Source organism: Ambystoma mexicanum, chromosome 1p (assembly GCF_040938575.1).
Source record: "Ambystoma mexicanum isolate Mex_15411 chromosome 1p, UKY_AmexF1_1, whole genome shotgun sequence".
NCBI lineage: Eukaryota > Metazoa > Chordata > Amphibia > Caudata > Ambystomatidae > Ambystoma > Ambystoma mexicanum.
In genome coordinates, this window is record NC_090921.1 from 1,205,223,241 (window position 1) to 1,205,246,357 (window position 23,117).

The 23,117-nt window shown below is 45.9% G+C and overlaps 1 protein-coding gene across 1 annotated transcript in view; it reads right to left on the minus strand.

Moving 5' to 3' along the window:
* LOC138572018 (putative methyltransferase DDB_G0268948) overlaps positions 1 to 23,117 on the minus strand; it is a 630,847-nt gene that overhangs the window by 83,654 nt on the left and 524,076 nt on the right. The window contains exon 5 of the mRNA XM_069649242.1: positions 3,826 to 3,929. Coding sequence (XP_069505343.1) covers positions 3,826 to 3,929 — 104 coding nt within the window. The remainder of the gene's footprint in view (positions 1 to 3,825; positions 3,930 to 23,117) is intronic.

The following is a 23,117-nucleotide window of genomic DNA, read 5'->3' on the forward strand; positions in this document are numbered from 1 at the left end:
GTGTTCCTGGTTCCTGGCATACTTCGCACTCAAAAAAACTGTGGCCTCAAGGATCGCTCAGGAAGTTATTTGTATCTTTCTGAGTGGAACTTGTGGACAGAGGCCCCATAATCTTCACGACCATCAAGTCATAACACTAGAAGACATGCGTGGCTGATCTACCCAAATCTATCTAAAGCGACGCATGGTTATTCTAAATAATTATTTCTAATGTGGTGGATGGTGTGATGAATCCAATGGAGTCATCACTGATTTCCAGGCAGTAACCTCCTCCCATGTGGCCAGCAGCTTCTACTAGATCCTGACCCTAGGGGCGGTTATTTAATGGAGGATCACAACGGAGGAGACAGCCTCCGACAGACTCCGGGTAGATGTCATGGCTTCATTGGATCAGACATGGTAGCCCAATTTACCCAATTTACCCATGAGGAAGAACCCTTGATACCCAATACCCTAATGGCCTATTGCCATGAATCTATACCCACTTTAGGGAAAATAGGAAAACCTTTTCCCATAACCCTTTGGGCCAAACTAGCATCCATGGTCTAAAAGGTAAAAACTCCAAGACTACATTTTACAGTTCTAATTATCCTTCATATAGAACTGGCTCATCATGTGGAACCATTGAAACAAATTGCTCTATTAATCTGCATCAGTTAACATCAATGGACTACTTCTCCCACAATTACCCAAGTACTGCGATGAGAAGGAGTAAGCGAACAATGAAGAGCAGACGGAGCCTCCAGCTCAAAGAACGTTATGATTGTTTTCAAAATGCACCTTCTCCAGGATATTTAAAGATCGAATACAAACAGCAAGAGGCTGCTGTTGTCTGGGAGAAGTTGTGTCTTGAAAGTGTGAATGACTTTAGTGTGTTGTAGGAGCATTTGTCATGAGTATGTGTCATAATTATAAGTGTCGTAAAAATGTGTGTCATAGGAGTTTGTGTAATATGAGTGTTTGTGTTTGTGTCATAGGAGTGTGTGTAAGAGGAGCTGTGTCACAAGAGTGTGTGTGTCATGGGAGTGTGCATGTGTCATAGGAATGTGTGTCACACGTGTGAGTGAGGTAAGTGTGTGATAAGTGTGTGTGTCATAGAAGTGTGTGCTGTAGGAGTGTGTGACATAAGAGCATATGCAGATGTATTTGAAATCATTTATGTTTCAAAATTAGCCAAGTCGATTTTCAATTTTCTTTGCAGTGATCCACTTCCTTATAAGATCTAAAGTTGAATGGCAACACTTTACTAAAATCTAAGTGGCAATTTAGAAATATTTGGGCTGAGAAAATATTGTTTTCCCTATGGTAAATACATGTATTAAGAACTGTTCAAAACATGATCAAATTACAATATTTTACAAATATGATGCCGGACATATGAATCCTGAAACTTTACATGCACAGGCGGGTTCTTCAATATGTTACTGTAAAAACATTTTTCTGATACACATATGGGGTTGTTTGTCTTTCCACCATACAGAGAGGATATAGCACAGCTGTTTGGATGGGAAAGGTCCTGTTAATAGCAGGACAGGATTGATTTGCATAAGGGGGACCCCTTCTGCAAAGGCACAAAGGGGTTAAAGAACGATAGAATGGAAGGAAGTCAATGGGAATGCCAATGGGTTGGTGAAATCCACGGTCTTCCATCCATCAGTGCTTTTGGTGTATGTTGTCTCACTACTCTCTTAAAAGTCATGCTTTGACTTGTATCCCTTGATCTCAGCTAATATAGAAACACGCTGCATTTCTCTGATGTGGTACAAATTCAAAACATGTCTGTGATTGTTTGTGTTTTTCTACTTAGGGGAATTGGCCTATCTTGTGTTACCATTGGTGATATCACCAATGGTACTGATACCATTGGTGGCAGGATTATGACTTATTTGCACATTGGTGGTGCCCTTCTAGAAAGTTACAGATCTGATTAAAAACTATCATATGGAAAGATGCCCAGAGGAATGGCAGTGATTATGATTAATTCAAAGGTTTCGCTCCATCAAATGTTTTGGTTCCGGTAGCGAATATTTCAGAGACCAAGGAGGAAGCCCTGGTCAATTCTCAGAAGAGATTGAGACATCACAGATGAATAACATGAGCTAACTCAAGTACCCCAACAGAGAACTTGCAGTATCGTTTATGTGAACTGTGACAAAGTCCTTTCCTTACTCTGTGGAGGTCTAGTGGAGTGACCAAGGGGCCTGGCAGCCCTCCCGATCTACTGGACAAATTGGGAGGATCCTATGATCATCCCAAACTACTCTCTCTCTCTTTTGGCATGGGACAGCCCATGCAGCTTCTCTCCACATTCACTAGCGTGGCAGCCTTAGCTAGGCCCAAAGCTTACCCTCAATATGAACATTCTCACAATAAACCTAGAATGTCCTGCAGAGTCTCTGCCCTTTTGAATTCGTATTTGTTAGACAGTGTTAGTGTTTTTGCCCCTTCATGAGAGACAGCCCTATGCCTGGGATGCAAGAACAAAAGGGAGTCTGTAAAATTATACTCTCATAGTTTTCATAAACGTATTTAATGAGTCTTGAAGCTGGGAAAAATGTAAGCACTGTCCCTTTAAGAGTCACAGACTCCACAATCATGAGCAGACCAGTAACAACAGAGTCAAGCGCCCTATATATATAAGTGGTCAGCACAGGAACACTGGAGAAGAAATTGGGTCTGATTGCCAGTTTTGCAGTAAATCGGTGGTAAATCCACTGGGTCATAAGTAGTTGCCCAGTGACGTTAGTCATCATTATTGTAGTCCATACAACGTCATGTTCTTTTTTTGAAGATTCACCATTAGCTGTAATTTTCATGGTAAATCAGATGAGTTTTGACAGTAAGGTACAATATTTAACACCAGCTTTTTGCTAGAAGTAAATTGTCCACCTCACTGCTAGAATTCATATTATGACTGTGCAATAATGCAGTGATAAAGCAGATGTAACCGAATTACCCCAACATTTCCATCTTTGCAGTATTTATTATGAGACCCATTGTCTCTTTATGAGTTGCAATGGGTTCAGAGGGATTGTTGAAAATAGATAAAGACTATGGCGTATCTGTTACCCTGTCCTTTAGTGGTATCAGGTAACACATTCAGGGATCTAAGACATTTGCTGACACTGTCCCTACTAAAAGAAAAGAGTTTTGAGAGATCAGGAAAAAATGTAGCGGACAAATCATTGTACTCAGAGACAGATAGCCACGACCCAAGAAGTATCAAAGGAATACTAGGATCTGCTATACATTGAGACCCCTTTGGGTACCTGATGTCTCTGCAGGTCTACCTGAACCACGAACACTAGCTCCTAGGAACCTGGAGACCAACAGGGGTTATAACAGACAGGACAGTTATTTTTAAAATGGTTAAATATCTTTGTAAACCCAACCTTAAAAGCAGAAACCAAGCACATGTAGAGCAGTGGACAAGTGAAAGAGAGCCAATCACAGCCTCACTCCCATTTACTTTCACAGGTGCTCATTCTGCCCAAATTCCCATCCCCAAGGGAGGGGTTACTGGACTGAAAAAGACCAAGATCCCTTTCAGACAGTTCACTTTGGCCCTCAGCATTGGTTCAGTAGATTCGACTCACACTACTTTATATCTGATGCATAGTTTATCCTGTGACTGTGGGTTATTTTACATTATGTCTCGTTCTCTCTGACCTCTCTGGTTGTTCCAATAAAGTTACTTATTTTAAGGATTCTAATTGGAGTGCACATTAGGTATTTTTGTTATGATACTTGAATTGGGTTAGCCGATCACATTTTACAATTTCCATCCAGTTCTTAGCTAAACAATGCATTTAATGGTTGTCTTACCTCATTTTATCATGATAAGGCACACGATCAAATATATCTTTATATTCTGTTCGCATTAGTTCTATTCTTTCATGACCATGTTCACGAAAAACGAAATTAAGAGCCTGCAATGATGAAAATACTTAAGTTATAATGCTGCCATATCTCCTCACATTTCATTATGTCTAAAACAGATCATGCATTTCATCCAGTAAAACCAGAAATACATACTCCATTTGATCACTTCAGTTCCTTCTGTCAGGAGAGAAGAGGCCAATCTGGGGTGAAATGGCATGATGTTACAGAGTGTGGTAGAATAGCAGGGAAAGGACCGTTTATTGGTTATTCCCTTCTTGCTGCTCTTGGATTCTAGTCAGGTGATATTGTACTGACTGGTACTTCAATGCTATTCAGAGATGGCGGTTTTTTCAGGCAGGCAGGATTGACGTTAGTTTGTCGTGGCTGTAAAGTGAGTCGAGCTGTTCTAGTGGCAGTCGCTGAGTAACCAGTGTAACCCTGTGCGAGTTTAGATGGTGTGTGGCATGCTAAACAGCTTTCATAATGGCTGGGAAGGCAGTCAGGACTCCTGTATGGATCGTATTGTCCCTGTCCTATTAGGAAAGGACCTGGGATTGGGAAACGGCATGGAATTCATGATGTGGGTGAGGGGTATGCCATTCCAAAAATGGGAGAGCTGCTACCAGGCTGTTTGGGCTTTCTTCACATTGTGCTTCTTGAAGTAAAGGTTTCCTTAAGGATAACACCTTGGTATTTAATCCTGGATGAGAGCTGAGGACAGAAGCCATCAAGTTGCATTTTCATCAGCAAGCTCTTGATTTGAGCATATCTGGCAAAGACAGTAATCTGATTTTGATCCAAGAGCTGTGGAGGACCTTTCGGACCATAAACACTGGCCTACGAGTGCCCATGCTCCAGTGCCACAAACTACATGTAGGTGGTAATAATTCTGATCCACAATTACCCCTTCCTAATATCCCAAAGAGGCTCACTCAAATGAATTCTACCCCTCACCATAAACCACTCTAGTATTCCTTTATTGATATGCAATAGCTGTCCTCGAGAGTTGTAATATTGGGTAAAACACAATGCACTTTTTGCACCTGAGTGAGAACTGTTGTCTCATCAAATGACCCCTGCTTGATTGTTTTCTTTTGTCCTGTAGCTGATCTGCCGAATGGAAAAGTAAATGCAACTCTGCCCTCCCTCCATGATTTGGGGGTAGAAACTGCCCTGCCCATGCTCAAGGTTTTGCCAGAGCCACGTGGATATATATATATTCACTGGCAAAAACTTTGTTAAAGGAACGTTATGGTTAAGTTGCACAAGCCTAAACCTATGCAAATCAATGGACAACCGTTGCTATAGGGACGTTATGGTTAAAGGTAAAAGCAAAATACCCCTGAAATTCACAAGTTATGGTAAACTAAGCAAACATAACTCCCGCCACCTGTGTGCACTGCAAGAACTAACACCCATGACACCAAAAGTGCCATCACAAATCTCATTCATGACATCACTGATGAAATCACTGATGACATCACATGTGTGGCTCCCTCTTTTTTCATCAGTGCTATAAGTAGCCCAGTTGCTCCTCTTCACAAACAGTCAGGAACTAACAATTTTAACCTTTTATTTTCAGTTTCACAAAATACAAAACAGATCAAAGCATTGCTAATCACACAGAAGAAACCCAACCGATCAAACAAAACTAGACAGTAAGAACTATATACAGCATTGCAACATTAGTAGTACCAACAATAATATCACCCCAGTCCAGCTCCAACCAATTTGTGCACCCCCCTCCCCCAAAACTCCCCATTCCCCACCCCTCCCCCAGGTTCACATATGTCACAATTTGAATCTAGTACATTGAAAGAAACTTCTCCCAAATCTTCTTAAACAGCGTGAGTTTCCCCTCTCTTCTGTATAGCACTCTCTCCATCTCTGCCAAATTTTGCATTTCTGTGATTCAAACATCTATTTTCAGGGGTAAAACAGATTTCCAATTTGATAAGATTCATTTCTTACCCATCATAGCCCCTCTGAACAACCATTTTCCCCTGCACCAAAGTTTTGAAATCAAAATCCAGCTTCTCAGCCAGTACCTTCTCACAGATCGTGTTAAAATCCAGCCATAATTCCCTCACTTTCCTACAGTCCCATAACATATGCTCAATACTACCAGATTCATGCACACATGCCCAACAATCAGAGTTGTTCATCAGACTGTCACAGCCATAGCCCCTGGCTTTGGGACTTGGGGTCTCTGGGCCTCACCACAGTGTTCCTGCAAGGCCCCACGTCTCTAATCATGCCCCTCTGGGCTTTCCTGGAGCCAATCCTGGCGCCTTTGGCTCCAGGCTCATATGGCAGATGGTGTTTCCATTGGGGAATGGACCAACATGGCTGCCCCCACAAGGTTCAGTTCGGAACTGAACCATGCAGTCTAGCATCTATGGCGTGGTCCGCCCTGGAGGCACCTGGGATACCTGTAGGCTATTTAAGCCACGACCAAGCTGAAGAACACGCTTCGCATTGCTCTGCACTCGCAACGTGACGTTTACCGTGACTTGTGTTAAGATGGATTTCTGAACTCTGACCTGGAGGGGCAGAAGTTCAGAAGGGCAACCTAGTTTCTTGGAACAGGGTAACCTCTGGACAAGCCAGACCAATCAGGGTAGCTATGGCAGGCGGTCAAGACTAAGTGTCAAGAAGGGGTGAGGGTGACTGAAAGACCTCAATGAGCACACAAAGCAATGACACTTACAAATCACTCCAGACAGGTGTTATATTAAAAATATAGACACATTTATTACAAGGCCTTTGTAATATAGACCATAGCAAAGAATCACAATAATACTGAAGTAAACCAACACATCACAATCAACACAATATATATACAAGACCAGAGGGGTCTAACGGAGGGGTCTAACGGATTAAGAAGCATGAAATATGTAGTCCACCTAGATGGGGAGGAAAACAGGCAGTGCAAGTAATCTTTAGACCCAGTTAAATACTTAGATGCACCTAACTAAGAGGCTGGACACAATAGGGTCTCTTCAAGGGTCACTAACAGCTCAGGAAGGCGGGTAAGGTCGATGAAGAACAAGTCCCCACTACTCAAGCAGGACCTCCACTTGCGGGCAGAGGCAGGTTGAGAGTTTGGGATAGAGTCGCTATTTCGCAACAGCGGTAGAAAAGAAATGGGCTCCTGCGCTAGGGGCCACCGGTTGGGGTATGGAGTACTCACTGGTCCCCGACGCAGGTAGACCCAGACTTCGCCAGTTCAGTCCACTTCGCTGGCAGGTTCGAATGCGACAATCAGGATGTCTTGACACCGTGTAGTTTCCGCGGTAGCAGGCTTCAGGGTCAAGAGGGTCACAAGTGCAGCGAACTTGCACAGGTCGTTGCCACAGCAGGGCAACACAGTGACCGCGTTTACTCCGGTCCGGGCGCATTCGTCTCACTTCAGACCTGGGAATGTGAAGTGTACGAAATTTGGTGTGAGGGTGCCGTGGACACAGAGAAGCAGTATACCAAGTTTCGAGGGATTCCTCGAAACCGCGGCGATGACAGAGCAAACGTCCTGCGTAAGCTGGTCAGCCCACTGGTTGTCCCAGGGACACTTCCGAAGAGGCTTACTTGCAGGGTTTGATGAAGGTGCTGAGAATAGTTGGTCCCACTATTCCAATGGGTCGAAGCGCCTTCGCAGACCTTCTAGGACGATCAGATGCAGAGGGGTCTCGCAGGACGACAGCGGGCTCAGGGTGCCAAACCTTCCAGCGGGTCACCAGCGGTTCCTCGACTCAGCTTCTTGTTGCAGGATACTTGGCTCCTTATCCTCTGTTTGTGTAAACTCAGGAGATCGACATGGTAGTGGTGTTTCGGCCTCCTCTTATCCAAAGTTCCCTTCGCGCCAAAACAGAGAGGACCCAATGGGAGATCTGCTAACAAACACTCACTCCATACGTGGACCAATCACAGACCACAGTGGTTCCAGGCATTCAGAACACTCCAGACTCTCTGGCACCCAGGTTGTGTATTGGGAACAGACATCCCAGCCCACATCCTGGAGGCACACACACAAGGCAGGCAGAAGCCCGCAAAAGCTTTGGGACTCGTGGGAAAGTGCATGACCAAATAAGGACTGACCCGGGTCGGCTCAACCTGGGGAAGGTGACGGGGCAAGATGGCAGAAGGACAGGACAAAGAACCTCGTGGCATGGCCATTTTGGGGCCAGGCCACCTGTTTGTGCCAAACGCGGTAAGCGCGGATAACATGGCAGAAAAGGGTTCAAAACATAAGATAAACAATAGCTGTCACCAGTCCTGTCCGTGACACACCTGCACAGTTCATAATAAGTCCAGCGAGAGTTTCTAGGGCCTTTGGAATGACTAGAGACCCAAGGGTGCGGTAAAGTAAGTTACATTGCATTCTTGTTACATGTTGCACAAAAGCTGCAACATGAGGAAAGGACTAAGGGAAACGAAGTCTCCCAGTACTGACTGTCTTAAGGGCATGTCAGTTTCTCCTTAAGAAGTGAGCGAAAGCCCAGAGGAGTGCGGCTGAGGTCTGCCCTTCTCTGGCAAAGGTTAGATCAGGGTGTAGAACAGCAGCAAAATGTTTGGGGGTTGACACATGGAGGGAAAATTACATTCAAATATGAAATCTTTCCTAACAACTTGTCCGCAGCATTCCAGGCCTGCATCTACAAAGGGGAGAAGAAGAACACCATTAGTCCTCCTTACCTGTTCAGCAATCCAGCTCTTCGATCGCTCCGGTGTCTTCTCTGGAGCCCGTTCTCGCCTGCAAGCAACATCCTAGGGAGAAAAGAGAACAGGACAATTTAGTAAGTGTTGGTCTTCCATTTCCAACACTTTTCAGACTTCCGCTTACCTAGCGAAGCTCTCCTGGTATTCAACGGCGGTCTGGACATCTTCCCCTCTGTTAGGGAGAACTCTCCTTCTAGGGCTAATTTCTCTCACCTAGTGAGTCCCCCAGCAGCTTTGCTGGATTTCTGGAGTTTATTTTTCCCACCTGGTAAGAGTGTACATCCTTTTTACATTCTTACATGTGTTTTGGCCTATGTGTTTTACTCATTGTGTGATCTTGGGCACTGGAGCACACAACTCCAGGTGCCCCTGTTCTTGTATGGGTTACACCGCACCCTCAGTGTAGTAACCCAGGGTTGTCTTTAAGACTTCCCTCTGACTCCATTTCGCTGGGGCTGACTACTGTCCCCCAGAGAAAGGTAAAGTTGCCATTTACTTTACATAGTCCTTTTTACCACAGACCCAGTACACCCCATCTTACATGGAGTACTGGAAAGGGCTAATCTGTACCCCGTTTCTGTCTGTACCTCCCTGAGCATTGTTTCGCTATTTTAACATTTAGACTTGGCTGGTGGCAGTGGTATCTACTCTAACTTTTCTACCACGATTATATTAGATAAACGTGGTACTGTTCTTGGCTATTATATTAGCCTCGAACATAAACCCGCTTGACCAAATCGTCTTTCTTTTTGCTCCGGTTGGGTTTATTCACCATTTCTTTTTGTTAAAGTCCTTCTTGTGTTTTACTTTGCACGACAAACTAGGTTTGCCTTCTTTGTTCACCGTCTTTTGGCAGGCTTCTGCAGAGAAGCCCTCCTCAAGGCACCTGGGTGTCTAGGTGGGGTGAATGTGAGGGAGGGGTGTAGTCACCCCTCCACAGGGTATCCTAGGAAACCCAAGTCGCACTTTGCCATGATTGGCTGAGGTGGTTGTCCCAGCTGGACAACCCCCCTGCTGCGTGCTTGACAGCCAGACTGTGTGAATGGGGGAATTTGCGCATAAAAGGCAGGTCTCTTGGGCTAGAAGTCAGATTCACCTCTGGAACTACAAGGAACAGAAGAGAAGCAGAGAGAACGATGGCTGCTGCAACTACCCCGTCCCGGTGAAGCCCTGCTGCAGTCCTGAGCTATCTATCCTTCGACGACTAAGAGGAGATCCAGTCCGGAGTCTTCTTCCCTTGAGCCTGGTGGGATAACCAGCTCATCTTCTTCAGCCAGAGATCTCTGCCATGGTCGAAATCACTGCACACTGCTGTAGTGGTGTGGATAGCCACCTGCCGAGTCTCTCCTGTTTTTAAGGAGTACACCTTTTATTCGTTGTCGCTGCTCCCGGCTTCACCCCTGTGTGGCGCAGACCCCCTTCAGACGTCCTCCTTCCCAACGAAGCTCCAGGAATCGTGGGTCTGCGGGAAACCAACAGGAACAACTGCCAGGGCACCAGCTGCATCGTTGAATTAAGGTACTGTGCTCTACTCGAGGAAACTGGGTGAATCCCTTTTCTTCATCTTCAACGCTTGTCCTTGTCTTCCCTCCTTCTTATAACTTTTGCTTCCGAACATTGACAATATCAAAGTACTTTTGGGCTATGTTGAATCGTGAACTGTCTAACGATGTGATCTTCGGCAACAGGTCTCCGGTGTCACTTAATCCTGGCTCCAACCCTTTGACTTTTGAACTCCTGTTTCTGAGTGTTTCTCGATCCTGTCTGCCTAACCTAAATATTTCCTGTGATTTTTGCCTCCAACTCCCTCTGGGTATCTCAGGTGCTAAGTGTGTTTTTGCCCCAGTAGCATTTCATGTCACGGATACGCGTTTATTGCGTAGACCGAACTGTCAAAAAGTGATCGCAGCAGAACTGGATTCCAGGGCCCACGCCAGTGAAGTAACTTTGCAGCAAGGTGCCCAGCCATGACGCACCCCTGCACAGAACAGCCAGACGAAGAGCGCATCTTTTTGAAACACAAGGTGAGGAAGACTCTGAGGGGATTGCTGGGGGGCACTTGGGAGGTGGGCCCCGAAAGAAGGAGATTGTGGCTAAAACAGAACTCCTGTCTTCCAGAATAGATCCTCGGCAGAAAGAGTACCTGGGGGAGGTGAAGCCAAGTCGAAAGCAATCCAGCCAAGTCGGGTGGCGTCCCTGTGGATACAAGGTGAGTGTTACAGAACGCAAAGTCCAAACATTATAATCCACCCGGGCACCCAGCATGGAAACCTCGGAAATCGACCAGTTGGCCCAGTTGTTGGGGCAGTTACACGTGGAGGTACATACAGCCTGACAAGAAACCAATGCCTTGCGGAAAGAACTAATTGTGGCCAAAGAACGTACTGATGATCTCGGCATAAAACTCCTTCAATCACAGGCCGGAAAAGCCCCTTTGCCTGGAATTAGCCCATCAGTGCCAACCCCCACAAGCAATCCGGTGCAGATTAACATTCCTTGAGCAGTTCCACTAGCTCCACCGGAGTGTTTCTCGGGGGATCCTCCAAGATACGTGACCTTTATGAATCAGTGTCGCCTCCACTTTTTGTGCAGACCTGGGGCGTTTCCCAATGACCAGTCGCAAGTGGCCTTTGTGTTGTCCTACTTGAGTGGCAGTGCTGCAGACTGGTCAGTACCGTTGATTAGCCGGGATGATCCACTGTTACACGATTTTGGGGGCTTTCAACTGGAGCTGGAAAAGCTCTTTGCCTGTCGTTCTTATGCACAGGCCTTAGACAATGATCTCTTGTCCCTCCATCAAGGAAACCAAGACCTGTTGACATACATAGCTACCTTTAATAGGCGTGTGGTCGAAGCAGAATGGCCAGAGGACAAAAGAACCTCCTTGTTCCAACGGGGCTTGCAAGGGAAGTTAAAGGATGTACTTTCACAAGTAGTAGACCCACCCAAGGACTGTGCCGAGGTTATTAATTTGGTAGTTCAACTTGCCCATTGATTGCAAGATCGGAGATCGGATCAAAGTAAACCAGATGCACGCCCCATGTTCGTGCGCTCCAAAGATCATGTCCAGCGGGGAACAGAAAGTTCTGTAGAACCAATGCAACTAGGAGGGGTTAGACCCCCTCTAGCCAAAGCAGAAAGGGACAAGAGGAGGGAACAGCAGTTATGCCCGTACTGCAGAAAGGCAGGCCATTTCCTCAAAGAATGCCTGGTAAAACCACCAAGTAGAACCGTAGGAGCCAAAGACAAGGAGAAACCAAGTGAGGAGTCAGAAAACTACCAAGCCCGGCAATTGTAGGGGTTCATTTGTCGAGCGAAGAAACCCAATTCCAGACCTCCCATTTTGCCTTACCTGTGATCCTGATCAACCACCAACAGCCATCAAAGATGCATTCGTTAGAAGCTTACATTGATAGCGTAGCAATGGCGAATTACATGGACCAGGATCTTGCAGAAAAGATGGGGCTCCCACTCTGCTCTAAGCCCACCACAGAGACTGTAACCACTGTAGATGGCACCGAAATCGCCTCAGGTCCCGTGTCAGAAAGTACCACTGTTCTATGTCAGGATGGTCATCGAGAATCAATCACTTTTGACCTCATCAAAGCACTGCAGCTCCGATTAATCCTAGGGATGCCGTGGCTGGTCGCACATAATCCACGGATCAACTGGCATGCCTGAGAATAGCTTTTTTCCCAGGACTGCACACACACCTGCTATCACAAAGGAAGGAAGAGTAAGAATACCGGCCTTAGGTGTGGTTGCAACCCTGCCAATCCAATATCAGGACTTTCAAGACGTGTTTCAAAAAGAACAAGCCATTACTTTGCCGCCTCACAGACCCTATGATTGCCAGATTTATCTGATACCTGGTGCCCAAATTCCTTGTGGCCGTATCTACGCGCTCACTGAACCCGAGAACAAACATTTGAGTCATACCTGGAACAATATCTGGCCAACGGTTTCACCCGCCCCTCAAAGTCACCAGCAGCGTTTCACTTATTCTTCGTGCTGAAGAAGGAAGGAGAACTGAGGACATGCATCGACTACCGCGCATTGAACCAAGTCACCGTCAAGAATCCCTACCCCCTACTCCTGATCCCGGAATTGTTAGTTCAAGTCAAAGATGCCCAAATCTACACGAAATTGGACCTTAGAGGGGCCTACCATCTTGTGCACATCAAAAAAGGGGATGAATGGAAAACAGCGTTTCGTACCAAATATGGCTTATATGAATACCAAGTAATGCCATTTGGCCTGTGCAATGCCCCCGCCGCATTTCAATATTTCATGAACGATGTTCTGAGAGAGTTGATTGACGTCTGCGCCTTAGTCTATATAGACGACATCCTAGTATATTCGGCCTCAGTGCAAGATCATGTTAAGCATGTGCGGTCCATCCTTGCCAAGCTCCGTCAACATCATCTCTACGCCAAACTTGAAAAATGTTCATTCCACGTTACGGAAGTAGAGTTCCTGGGATTTATCCACACTCCAAAAGGAATCCGAATGGATATGCACAAGGTCGACACCGTCCTCAGTTGGCCAGCCCAGGTTCATTCAAAGGAGTCCAGAGCATGCTAGGTTTTGCAAACCTTTACCGCCGATTCATCCCAGGATTCTCTCAAATAGTACACCCGATCACCTCGTTGTTAAGGAAGTGCAACATGACATTCCAGTGGACAGAAGAGGCTGAAAAGGGCTTTCAAGAACTCAAGGCGAAATTCACTTCCGCTCCAATCTTACGACATCCTCACCCAGACCATCCGTATGTGATAGAGATGGACGCTCCAGCATGGCTATGGGTGCCGTACTATCGAAAAGAGACCCACACACTGGCCAACTGCATCCTGTGGCCTTCTGGTCACGTAAATTCTCACCACCTGAGCTCAATTATACGATCACTGATAAAGAGCTCCTGGCCATAAAAGCAGCCTTCAAGGCCTGGCAACCTTATCTGCTGGGAGCCAGACACACTATCACCGTGATAACCGACCACCGAAATCTACAATACATGAATAGTGCGAAGGCTCAATCCTCTCGGCAACTACGCTGGGCCCTTTTCTTCGTGGAGTATGACTATGTGCTCACGTTCCGGCCTGGAGTCACAAATGGCAAAGTTGATGCCCTTTCACGCATGGGCACAGATGAGCTGGTGTATACACCCTGTGATCCTGCGGCCATCATTCCGAGTGACAGACTCTTAGGCATTACAACCACCATGACTCAAGACGAGTTGCTGCAAGAAATCCGACAAGGAATGACTCAGGAACAACTACATGAAAGGAATTCGAGAGGAGAACACTACAGGGTTAAGGACCAATTACCTTACTATAGGGATCGGCTATTCGTGGCTGAAAAAGAGCTTCAAGACAGGTTTTCTCCGAGTATCATGACTCCCTCATGGAAGGTCATCTGGAATTGCTAAAACCCTGGCCAAGGTGAAACGGAGTTACTGGTGGCCAACGTGGCGCAGAGACGTTATTCAGTACATCACCTCCTGTGGTATTTGTGCTCAAAATAAATCGTCAAAACAAAGACCAGCTGGGCTCCTGCGACCACTGGACATGCCGCCGGCTCTGTGGCACACGTTGTCTCTTGACTTCATCACTGACCTACCCTCTTGTCAAGATTACAACACCATCCAAGTGATCATAGACCTGTTCTCCAAGATGCCCCACTTATTACCGTTTAAAGGACTACCAAACGCATCCAGCCTGGCTAAAACCTTCCTTGAACAGTGGTACAGCTCCATGGGTTCCCGCCAGTCTTGATCTCGGATCGGGGTACCCAATTTGTATCCAACTTCTGGAGGAAATGTTGTTCAATGGCCCAAATAGACATTCGACTATCCACTAGCCATCACCCCCAAACGGATGGTCAAACTGAGAGGATGAACCAGATGCTCGAACAATACTTGCGCTGTATGCTTGCTGGAAGGGGATTGGAGAGACTTGTTGTGGATCACCGAGTATGCCTATAACAATTCACTACGCAGCATTACCGGGCAGACTACATTTTTTACTGTGTATGGCAGACACACACGCACGTCAGAACTGGACATTCTTACGACTCTGGAAATGCCAGCCATCAAGACTATACATGCTACCATTTTGCAGGCTTTCACAAAAGCCATTGAATATTTGCGTCAAGCCAAAGTTCGCCAGAAGAAACACGCGGACCTGCATCGTGAAAAGGCCCCCGACTACCAAGTAGGGGACACGGTGTGGCTAGCATCCAAGCATGTGCCACTAAAAGGAACCCGGACATTCCGCCCACGATTCCTAGGGCCGTTTCCCATTGAGTCCATCATAAACCCAGCTGCGGTTAAACTGACGTTACCAACCAACATGCAAATACATCCGGTGTATCTCTCTTGAAACCAGTTCAGCCTGGGACGCGAGTAACAACTCGACCGGGACCTGTGATGATCCACAGAGAGCCAGAGTTCGAAGTGAAAGACATTCTAGACTCAAAGTACGTTAGAACAAAACTATACTATCTAGTAGACTGGAAAGTGTATGGCCCATAGGACAGAACTTGGGAACCCAGTGATTACATTCATGCACCACGTCTAATACAATGCTTCCATCAGGAGTATCCCACCAATGCGGGACCGGACAAAAGAACCACCTTGAGAGGGGCCTTAGGGGGCAGTGCTGTCACGGCCATAGGCCCTGGCTTTGGCACTCGGGGTCTCTGGGCCTCACCACAGTGTTCCTGCAAGGCCCCAAGGGCCCAATCATGCCCCTCTCGGCTTTCCTGGAGCCAATCCTGGCGCCTTTGGTGCAGTCTCATATGGCAGATGACGTTTCCATTGCAGATTGGACCAACATGGCTGCCCCCACAAGGTTCAGTTCCGAAATTAACCTTGCATTCTAGCATCTAGGGCGTGGTCCACCCTGGAGGCACCTGGGATACCTGTAGGCTATTTAAGCCACGCCCGAGCTGAAGCATACGCTTTGCTTTGCTCTGCACTCGCAGCGTGACGTTCACTGTGACTTGTCCGCAGGATTCCAGGCCTGCATCTACAAACGGGAGAAGACGAACAAAATTAGTCCTCCTTCTCTGTTCAGCAATCCAGCTCCTCGATTGCTCCAGTGTCTTCTCTGGAGCCCGTTCTCGCCTGCAAGCAACAACTTAGGGAGAAGAGAGACGAGGACAATTTAGTAAGCGTTAATCTTCCGCTTCCAACACCTTTCAGACTCGCGCTTATCTAGCGAAGCTCTCCTGGTATTCGACGGCGGTCTGGACATCTTCCCCTCTACGTTCCGCTTACATCCGATCGCACTTCATCCAGGAACTTCTCAGCGACCTGTAAGGGAAGAACAATACAGGGTAGCCCGATTACAAAACGATCATAGCGCTGCGCTCCGCGCATTCACTTACCATCTTGAGCACCACCCTCTCCATCAGCTCGACGTCTTCATCATCCCTTCTGCACCTACGAGAGAAGGAGGAGATTAACACGGCAACTACTATTATGGACACACACTCTTTAAGAACTAAAGACTTACCTCAAGAGCGGAGTCGCAGCAGGACTGGACTCCAGGGCCCACGCCAGTGAAGTAACTTGGCAGCAAGGTGCCCAGCCATGACGCGCCCCTGCACAGAAAAGCAGGACGGAGAGCGCATCTTTTCGAAACACAAGATGAGGACGACTCTGAGGGGTTTCCTGGGGGGCACTTGGGAGGTGGGACCCGAGAGAAGGAGATTGTGGCTAAAACAGAACTCCTGTCTTCCAGAATAGATCCTCAGCAGAACGAGTACCCAGAGGAGGTGAATCCAAGTTGGAAGCAATCCAGCCAAGTCGGGTGGCATCCCTGTGGATACAAGGTGAGCGTTACACAGACCTCCCTTCCACAACTGCTCAGGGGTCCAAAAGATCTGGTTCAAAATCTTAATCTGACGTGATCTTTCACCAAGCCCCAGTGAACAGAGTCTAACATTCCCACACATTCTAGACCACATCTCATCTGTAATATCACATCCAATCCTTCGACTCCACTCTTCCCTCAGAGATTCATTGCCTTTGTATTCTGCCACAATCAAACCATAAACTCAGCTGGCAAATCCTCCTTCCCACAACTTTGGTCTCATGGTGAACAAGTCCAAATTCAACCTGGCCTTCAAATCAACCTCACCAATAGCTCTTCTGAGTTTTCGATAATCAGAGGGGTTCAAGTTAAAAATACGAAATTGTTCCTGAATTTCTCTCACTGTCATCCATTTCCCACTCTTAAAAAGATCATTAATCCACCTTAAACCACCTAGAAACCATTTGGGCCGAAATGTAACTTTACCTTCCAGCTTAATACATGGATTCATCCAAATCGAAGCCCCAGGATCTTTAAGCGCATCGATTGTCAAAAATTCACTCAATTTCTTCCAAGAACTCATCAAACAAGCAATTAAGGGATCTTTCAGACATCCAGACCTAGATACTGAGTTTAAAATCGCCTTGTAAATAGTCTCAGCAGACACCCATTCATCTGGTACGGCCACAAGGAAAGCGGCCATAAAATGTGAAACAAAAGCAATATGGTACGCCCTAAAATTAGGGACCCCAACCCACCTTTTGCCAACATAATTGAAGTCGGCCTTGACCAATTGTACCGCACTGCTACTGTACATGGAAGCAAAGAAGTAACGTGCAGAGGAATGTATGACAAAACGTAACAGGACAACCTCAGTACAATATAGTAATGAAGCAGAATTTTCTCTAATGATCTCGCTGACGTTGCATTATGCAACAGTACATATGTATGAGGTATCTTTTTGTAACACGGCAATGGCAAGCACCTTTGAGTGGCAGGAAACAAAAGTCCTGCATAACAGAATGACTTTCTACAGTAAACCCATTGGTACGCACTGTAGTTTGAAGCATACATTATGGATTATATATTCCTGCATTTACAGCAAACAGATTCTATGTTTGGTAAGAAAACATATTGGAAAGGAAAGCAAGGCAGTAGAAAGCACAACTCTTGCACAAGAAGATGCACGCATAGCAAAAGAAATAAGCTGTCTAAGTACGAAAATGGGGAGACTGGAACACAAAGTGAAAACAATAGCCAACAATTGTGGGGCCTTACAAGTTGCGTACAAAGAAATGTTTTGGACACAATGAAATGGCAGTGGCACACCCGCACGTGTACTCCTTCCCCATGTTCCAATCCGCCATTCCCTGAAAAATCATGACATGGGAAAAGTGACGGTGACACATCAATATCTTCCTGCCCTAACAACCAAGGTCTGCAAATCTGCATTTTCCCCCCAGTAAGTATGCACTTGTGCTACCCCTTCCATTCCCTATCAGGGTGTTGGAATGTGGGAAATAGAAAATTAATAATGATAATGGAGCTAATTGTTTGGGTGGTATGATTTTTTCGTCAAATGTCGTTCACTCTGCTGCACACAGTCGTCCTTGCAATGCTTGCAAGTAAGCAAAAGATAGGTGTCCTACACACTACCCACAATTACAATGGATGCATCTGTATGACGGCAGCAGGCTCCACATGTCGGCATGTTTTCCACCACCTACCAATGCGCGCAAGAATGTACGTGTGTGCATAGTACAAGGACAGGCATGTGTATTTGTTCCTCTGTGTCCTGGTAACATGAGCAATGTGGAGCATATGTGAAAGAACGTTAATGTGGGCGGAGCGTCCACCCACGTCCTACAGATAGCTATGCATAAAAGCATCCGCCCTGGTGTACCCTACAAGTAGCCATCATCTTCCGAAAATGGTTTACGCATGTGTGGTTCACTATTACTCCATAGAAAATTGCAACAGTGTGCATAGTACACCCATGTACATGCGCACAACGCTGTCTGGGCAAAAAGCGTCCAGCGGAAAGTCGTCCAATGCACACATGGCAACATTGTGTGCCTGAAAATGTGTATCAATCGTAAAGTTTCAAAAGTTGTATCTACTGTATTGGTGACGTAACGGAAAATGAAGACACATGAACTGCAGGTCATAGTATCACAGGACATTATGTCACATGAAGTCTCAGCTGAACACATCACAGGAAATGACTTCAGTTGGCATATGGCCTTCAAAACATCACAGGAGCATACTGCCTGATGCGCTGCATCCCCTATACTGTCACCCATCATAATGAATACATGTAGCTAATGAGTGACGTGTACATACTGTCACCACTTTCTTCATCACCACAATACAATTCCGTTGTCAAGCGTATCAAGAACAACAATGCAATTCACCAGTGACGTTGGATTTGTAGAACTGGATGAAACCTACCGAACAATGTATGAGAGGACGACACATGTACTACTTCTGGATGAATGAACCATTACAATAGGTCTTGCTAAAACAAACAACATGTCAGTGAGTGAAGACGAGCAAGTAAAGAAAGGTATAATAGTGTACGCAGTAGGTAAAGGCAGGAACTTTTTAAAATAGCAAACTGTACCTTTAGGTGTAACACATTTTGTTATGTAGAGGCCCAAGGGATCCTACATTTAAAAAAAAAAAAACACATATACTTGGTGGCACAAACCCTACGGTTACATCTTATTATGTAAGCATCACAAAAATATGACCGAAGTATACGAAGACATAAAATACAGGGTTGCAAATGAGGGCAGCTGGCAGCAGTGTAGATGCTACTTGTAGCAAATAAGGGCCTGCCTACCTTAACACCCAACAGTTAGCAGAAGCGACATTCGACGCCCACACCAACCACTGGCAAATAAGCACAACAATTTGAATGCGGGAAAATCTGTAATGAAACAGTAAAAGACATCTGCATCAAAATCATTCCACAAAAGATTGCTTAGTTAGTCAACCAATAGTCCTTAACACGTGTTTTACCACAAAGTGTGGAGCTTCAGGAGGTCAAAAGTCCTCATTTGTTGATTTATCCTTTTTATGATGTGGAGGAGTGTTTTATAATTGCAGCACACAATGTAGCAACGCTTTTTCTACAGGTTGAATCAAATGGGTTTCATAATGTAATCTTTGTTTCATGGAGAGGAATAAGGAGATACTTCTTTCCTTGGTGGCCATGAGCAGGAGCTTCTTTGTGAGGACAGGTTATCCTTTTCTTTTTTACATTGATTGTATTCTTGTGTGTCCCGAGTGGTTAAATTATTGTATTGTGTCTTTATAAGATTATATCACAGTAACCATGACCCAAGTATCCCTATGTGACTAAGACAAGTGCATGTTACTAACACAATGTCATGCAAGAGTGCCTTGATGCCCTTAGGCTGGTAGGGCACTTTACAAATCCAAATACATAAATAAAAAAACAAATAAAACATAATATACTGCTCAGTTTCCTACACAGGCAATGTCATCTCACAAAAAAAACAGATACAGTATAAGTGGTGTGTGAAAGGTGCGTACAGGCTCAAAGAACACAGCACTAACTTCCCTACACACTCATTGAGACATCACAAGAACCACATACACTGGTGGGGTTCTGTGCAAAGTGCAATGGCAACTTTCATAAGACATCTCTCAGTGTCCTCCACATTCTGTCAGACTGCTCACAGCACACAAACACTGCGGAAGATCTCTGAAATTTTCATCAGCAGTGTGTGCCAAATATATGTTACAGGCCTGGCTAGGCTGGGGTAAGAGAGTGTTTCTTCAAACCATTTGTAAAAGAAATAGGATGTATGTCACTTGTGGCAATGCTAAATTGGCTAAAAGTGGTATCGTAGAGTGCGTCTGCAACTACCAGCAACCATTTCACTCTGGCTGAGTACACGCACTAGAGGAGAAATGATGAACCTCCCTCCCTCTCATCCACACCCGGAGCAGCGACACTCCCCATTGTCCCAATGTCATAGGTAGCTTGCACACAAAGGGAGTGTACGCACAGCCGTTTACCCAAGGACGGGCACGGCCTTGTCCGGATGAATGTGACACAGTACTTCTTCCCTTTGCAGGGTCTTCTTTGCAGCATAGCGACATTGCCTGCTCGTAAAAAGTTGCACACGCTTCCACTAATAAGATTGAAGAGCTCTCCATATCACACTATTAGTTCTTTACAACAGGCCTCTGTGTACACACTGCACCCACAAATGTAGTTGTGCAATCCCTTTACCTGTAGAGTCCCATTTCCGTAGCCGCTATCCTGAAAGTGCCCGGATGTGGCTTTCGAGTTGCGTGAGGACACCAGTGCCAACGTGACCAAACGACCACACCTACAGTGCGTGTTAGCCCTCATTTTGGGGACATGAGCCGGACTCTCCGACAGCGGCAAAGCATTGGCTAGAGCAATTTACGTAGTATGTTTTGAGGAGGGCTTCCTTGCAAACACATTGCTATGTGCCATTGCACGGGCATGCATGTTTGCAAACAATGTATGGCTGCTTGCCAGGTGAAAAGTGTCCATAACAATCCTGCAAAAGGCACACTGTTGAAGTGCTGTGTAATGTGTTTACGTCTTTTTTCAGCAGCGGAGTACGGCAGATAGGTTTGCCCTGCAAATAATGCTGCACCACATCTGCTCACCTACAGGGCATCTGCAAGTAGTACCAACTATGTCACTGTACGTAGGTACGTACACTAGTGGGGAAAATTATGGATGGGCCTTGGTGACACCCACACCGACAGCAGCCATAGTTCCCATTGTCGCATTGCCATTGGTAATTTCCAGAAAAAGGGAGTATACTCACATGTGTTTACCTAAGGATCGCACAGCCTCGTCCAAATGAAGTACACATATTCCTTCTTCCCTTTCGATTGTGTTCTTTACAGCATAGCGACATTGCCTACTCGTACAAAGTTGCACACGCTTCCACCAATAACATTGAAGAGCTCTCCATATCACACTATTAGTTCTTTACAACGGCACTCTGCGTACACACCAGGGCCACAAACGTAGTTGCACAATCCTTTTGCCTGTACAGTCAAATTTCCGTGGCCGGTATCCTGAAAATTCCCAGATGTGGCTTTCGAGCTGCGTGATGACAGCAGTGTCAACGAGACCAGCTGATCACACCTACAATGCGTGTTGACCCTCATTTTGGAGACATGAGCCAGACTCTGCGACAGGGGCAAAGCATAGGCTAAAGCAATTTACGCAGGTTTTTTTGAGGAGGGCTGCCTTAAAAACACATCAGTATGTGCCACTGCACAGGCATGCATTTTTCCAAACAATGTACGGCTGCTTGCTGGGTGAAAAATGCCCACAACAATCTGCCAAAAGCCACATTGTTGAAGTGATGTGTAATGTGTTTACGTCTTTTTTCAGCAGCAGAGTATGGAAAATATGTTTGCCCTGCAAATAATGCTGCACCACATCTGCTCACCTACAGGGCGTCTGCAAGTAGTACCAACATGTCACTGTGCATAGGGATGCACACTAGTGGGGAAAATTATGGACGGGCCTTGGTGGCACCCACACCCGCAGCAGACATAGTTGCCATTGTCGCATTGTCATTGGTAACTTCCAGAAAAAGGGAGTATACTCACATGTGTTTACCCAAGGACTGCACGGCCTCATCCAAATGAAGTACACATATTCCTTCTCCCCTTTCCATTGTGTTCTTTACAGCATACAGACATTGCCTACTCGTAAAAAGTTGCACACGCTTCCACCAATAACATTGAAGAGCTCTCCATATCACACTATTATTTCTTTACAACAGGCCTCTGCATTCACACCACAGCCACAAATGTAGTTGTACAATCCCTTTGCCTGTACAGTCCCATTTCCGTAGCCGCTATCCTGAAAATTCCCGGATGTGGCTTTCGAGCTGCGTGACGACAGCAGTGCCAACGTGACCAGCTGACCACACCTACAGTGCGCGTTGACCCTCATTGCGGGGACCTAAGACGGACTCTCCGACAGTGGCAAAGCATAGGCTAGAGCAATTTACACAGTATTTTTTGAGGCAGACTGCCTTACAAACACATTGTTCCCATTGTCGCATTGTCTTTGGTAACTTCCTGAAAAAGGCAGTATTTTCACATGCGTACCCAAGGACGGCACGGCCTCGTCCAAATGAAGTACACACATTCCTTCTTCCCTTTTCATTGTGTTCTTTACAGCATGGCGTCATTGTGTAATGATGAAAAGTTGCAGTTGCTTCCACCAATAGCAATGAAGAGCTCTCCAGTTAACTGTATTAGTTGTGTTCAACAGGCCTCTGCGTACATACGACGACCACAAACGCTGTTGCGCAATACCTGTGCCTATAAAGTTCAGTGTCCATGACCGCCATCCTCAAAGTCCCCGGATGTTGCTTTCGAGCTGCGTGTGGCCGTGGGGGAAGAACTTCCAACCAGTGTACGGGAAGTTCGTTGTAGGAGGCAGCTCTCAAGAAAACATTTTTTTTTTTTTGCAAGCTTGCAGCAAAACACTTTCTCCTTCGGATACTATTAGCTTTTTTCTTTTATTGTGTGGACAGTCTTATAGTACCTTCTTTGCGGCTTGTTTAAGACAGGCAAACAACATTGCATTACCACTGAGCGACAAAAAAATACCATTGTCTTCAAAAAAGTTTGCATTTCCACAACTGGAGAAGAACATTC